This window comes from Oryctolagus cuniculus, chromosome 4 (genome assembly GCF_964237555.1).
Source record: "Oryctolagus cuniculus chromosome 4, mOryCun1.1, whole genome shotgun sequence".
Lineage (NCBI taxonomy): Eukaryota > Metazoa > Chordata > Mammalia > Lagomorpha > Leporidae > Oryctolagus > Oryctolagus cuniculus.
In genome coordinates, this window is record NC_091435.1 from 129,352,105 (window position 1) to 129,355,934 (window position 3,830).

The 3,830-nt window shown below is 35.0% G+C and overlaps 1 protein-coding gene across 3 annotated transcripts in view; it reads right to left on the bottom strand.

Moving 5' to 3' along the window:
* Positions 1-244: 244 nt before the first annotated feature.
* Positions 245-3,830, bottom strand: part of LOC100349258 (arylacetamide deacetylase-like) — a 29,534-nt gene continuing 25,948 nt past the window's right edge. For all 3 annotated transcript variants that reach the window (XM_051859061.2, XM_017346848.3, XM_051859062.2), the window contains exon 6: positions 245-1,152. In XM_051859061.2, coding sequence (XP_051715021.2) covers positions 556-1,152 — 597 coding nt within the window. In that variant the 3' untranslated portion in view covers positions 245-555. The remainder of the gene's footprint in view (positions 1,153-3,830) is intronic.

Genomic DNA, 3,830 nt, shown 5'->3' on the forward strand with positions numbered 1-3,830 from the left:
ATCAAATCACTGGCATTTCAGAAACTACAAGTTTCCATTGTTAATAAATAGCATCAAGCAAATAAAAAGCTATAATTATAAGTTAGGGAGTGAAATAAGTAACAGAACAAATAGTAAAGTAGGTATTTGCATAGATGTGAGTGAATAGCATCTAAGAAATAAAACAGAAAACATGCTTCTACTAAAAGACAAGCACACATGCACACATACATGCACACACATACACATTCCACTATATGTAGAATATTTTTTAAAAAATTTTATTTAAAAGTATACACATTTTGTATATTTCATTTGTACAAATTTAGGAACATAGTAATATATCCCACTCCAACCTCACTCATGCCCAGGCTCCCAATCTTCCTCATCCTTCTGCTCTTAGCATCTTACACAGGTCACAGCAATTCAAACATAAAACTTTTAATATTCATTAATACATGTCCTGTCCCACAGATTGCATATTTTAATTTAATATAGTTAATTCAATTTAATTTCACTAATTCGATTTAATATTTGCATATTTTGATAACTGCATATTTTAATTTTAGATTGTTACTATAGATTTTCTCTTAGCCAATCAATATATTGATTTGCCATCCTATTACTAATTTTAAAATTCAGAAATGAAATGGCTCCATGAAATCCATCTTCTATGTGAGTGTGAGTCACGTGAACACCATTGTTCCTGAGTCGGGTAACATACATGACTCCGTCATCTCTTAAGACGTCATACTGACAGGTCATGACATGGGTCCGGGGTAAGCCACGCATTTGGGTGTCCTCAGCCAGCAGGGGTGCAGCCCTCACATCTAGGAACCCTGGGTATTTTTGGGCCAGTTCAGAACTACCATAGGTTGGAGTGTTATAGACATGTCCTTTCTTAAATTTATCAGGGAGCAAGGAGCTCCAATTAACATATTTGAACAGGTGACTTGAGTCCACTGGGACGTGCTGATTGAGGAGCAAGGCCTTTTCAAGTGATCTGTCTGTGGTAAAGTATTCACTCCAGTACCTGGCTGCCAGTGATTTGGACAAAATTGGAAACTCTGCATTTTCCCGATATGATGGTAAATCCAGATCCAGATTCTGAAGTGCAGGATATATTAAAGACTGGGTCTTGAGTTTGACCTTGGCATTTGGATCCCCAAGGAGCTGAAAAACAATTTAAAGTTAGTTGCTTGAATAAAAAATTTTCATTTAAAAATATGTTTTCATTAAAACACGATGTATCTGTATGAAGTAACTTAGAATCTTACAAGTAATAGAAAAAAAAAAAAACAAAAATATCTCAAAGATTTTCCAATTCTCAATATTGCATGCATTGTTCATATTTTAATGTTGTCCATGTAAGCTTAAGGAATTGTACTACATAGCTCGTGGGTGCAAAAAGATGAGATGTAATCTGATTTAAAAACAAAATCGCTACCTTTGGAAATGAAAAATGGCCACCAGTGGAATTTTGTCTCTTTTTCTATAAGTTAAAAATGCGTAACAATCAAAATAGACTTTAACACAAAAACTGATAAGAGACACTATGTAATGATTAAGGGGTCAATTCAAAAGGGACATATGACTATAAAAAAGGTATATGCACCCAATCACAGGGCACCTGGCTTTTTAAAAGAAATATTAATGTACCTAAGGGGAGACATAGAATCTAATGCAATAATATTCAGGGACTTCAATATCCCACTTTGAGCAATGGACAGATCAACCAGACAGAAAATCAGCAAAGAAACAGCAGTGTTAATCAACACTATAGACCAAATAGTTCTAACTTATATCTGCTGAACTTTTCACCCCACAGTTGCAGAAAACACATTTTTCTCACTAGTGCATGGAACCTTCTCTAGGATAGGCCACATTCCAGGCCACAAAGCAAGTCTCAGCAAATTCAAAATATTGAAATCACACTATGGCATCATCTCTGACCATAATGGAACAAACCAGGAAATCAATAAATCAAGATTATTTAGAACATATGCAAACATACAGAGGCTGAACAACATGCTCCTGAATGAACAGTGGGTCATAGAAGAAATCAAAAGAAAAATTAAAAAAATTCTAGACATGAATGAAGAGAACAATAAAACATATCAAAACTCATGGACTACAGCAATTGCAGTGTTAAGAGCATTGTTTATTGCAATTGGTGCCTTCATCCAGAAATTGGAAATGCACCAAATAAGTGAACTTTCAATGCATCTTAAAAGGCCCAGAAAAACAACAACCCCAAACCAAAATTAGTAGGAGAAAAGCTATAATTAAAATTATAGAAGAAATAAACAAAATTGAACCCCCCCCCAAAAAAAAACACAAAAAAATCAATGAAATGAAGAATTTTTGTGGTATATGTTGTTAGATTTCCTCTTTCATTTCTGATTTTATTGATTTGGATCTTCTCCTTATTTTGTTTAGTTGGAGCAGTGGTGTATCAGTTTTGTTTATTTTGTTAAAAAACAGCTCTTCATTTCACTGATATTTTGTATTTTCTGTTTCAAAGTTATTTATTTTTTCTCTAATATTAATTATTTCTTTCTTCCTAATTTGGGATTTTGTTTGTTGTTTTTTTTTCCCTAAGATATATTGATTGCTTATTTTATTGATACCTTTCCAAATTCTTGCTGTAGTCACCAATTGCTATAAAATTCTCTCATCATTGCTTTTGTCTTGTCATATTCATTCTTTTATAGCAATTTTTTGATTTCTATTTTTATTTATTCTATGACTCATTGTTCATTCAGGAGCATGCTGTACCGTCTCCATGTGTTGCGTATTTCTAGAGATTCCTAAGTTGTTAATTTCCACCTTCATTCCATTGTGTTCAGAAAATATACATTGTATGATTTCAATTTTTGATTTATCTGTGACTTACTTTACGACCTAGTGTATGGTCTATCGTAGAAAATGTTCCATGCATCGATGAAAAGAATATGCATCCTATAATTGTGGGATGAAATGTTTTGCAGATATCAGTTAGGTCTATTTGGTCCATAGTGTAGATTAGTTCTCGTGTTTCTTTTAAAAAATATTTTATTTATTTATTTGAAAGGTAGAGTTACAGAGAAAGAGAGGGAGAGACAGGGAGGGAGTTCTCCCATTTGCTGATTCATTCCTCAAATGGCCTCAACAGTCGAAGCTGAACAGATCTGAAGCTAGGAGCCAGGAGCTTCCTCCTGGTCTCCCACACATGTATAGGGGTCCAAGAACTTGAGTCTTCCTCCACTAATTTCCTAGGCCATATCAGAAAGCTGGATCTGAAGAGGAGTAGTTAAGACATGAACTGGTGCCCATATGGGATGCTGATGTGTCAAAGAGAGGCTTAGCCTACTATGCCACTGTGCTGGCCCCTGTTTCTTTGATGATGAAAGTGTAATGCTGATGCTTTGTATTACTATTGTATTGGAGTCTATGTCTCCTTTAGATATAGTATTATTGTTTTAAATAACCAGATGTCTTGGAATTGGATGCACATTCATTTATTATAGTCAAATCTTCCTGTTGAGTTGATCCCTTAATCATTACATAGTACCTTTCTTTGTCGCTTTTAACAGGCTTTTTTTTGTTAAAGTGCTTTTGTCTAGTATTATGATGGCTACATCTGCTCTTTTCTGCTTTCTTTCTTTTCTTTTCTTTTTCTTTCTTTCTTTTTTTTTCAGACAGGCAGAGTTAGACAGTGAGAGAGAGAGAGAGACAGAGAAAGGTCTTCCTTTCATTGGTTCACGCCGATCCAAAGCCAAGAGCTGGGTGCTTCCTCCTGGTCTCCCATGTGAGTGTAGGACCCAAGGACTTGGACCATCCTCCACTGCCTTCCCGGGCCACAGCAGAGA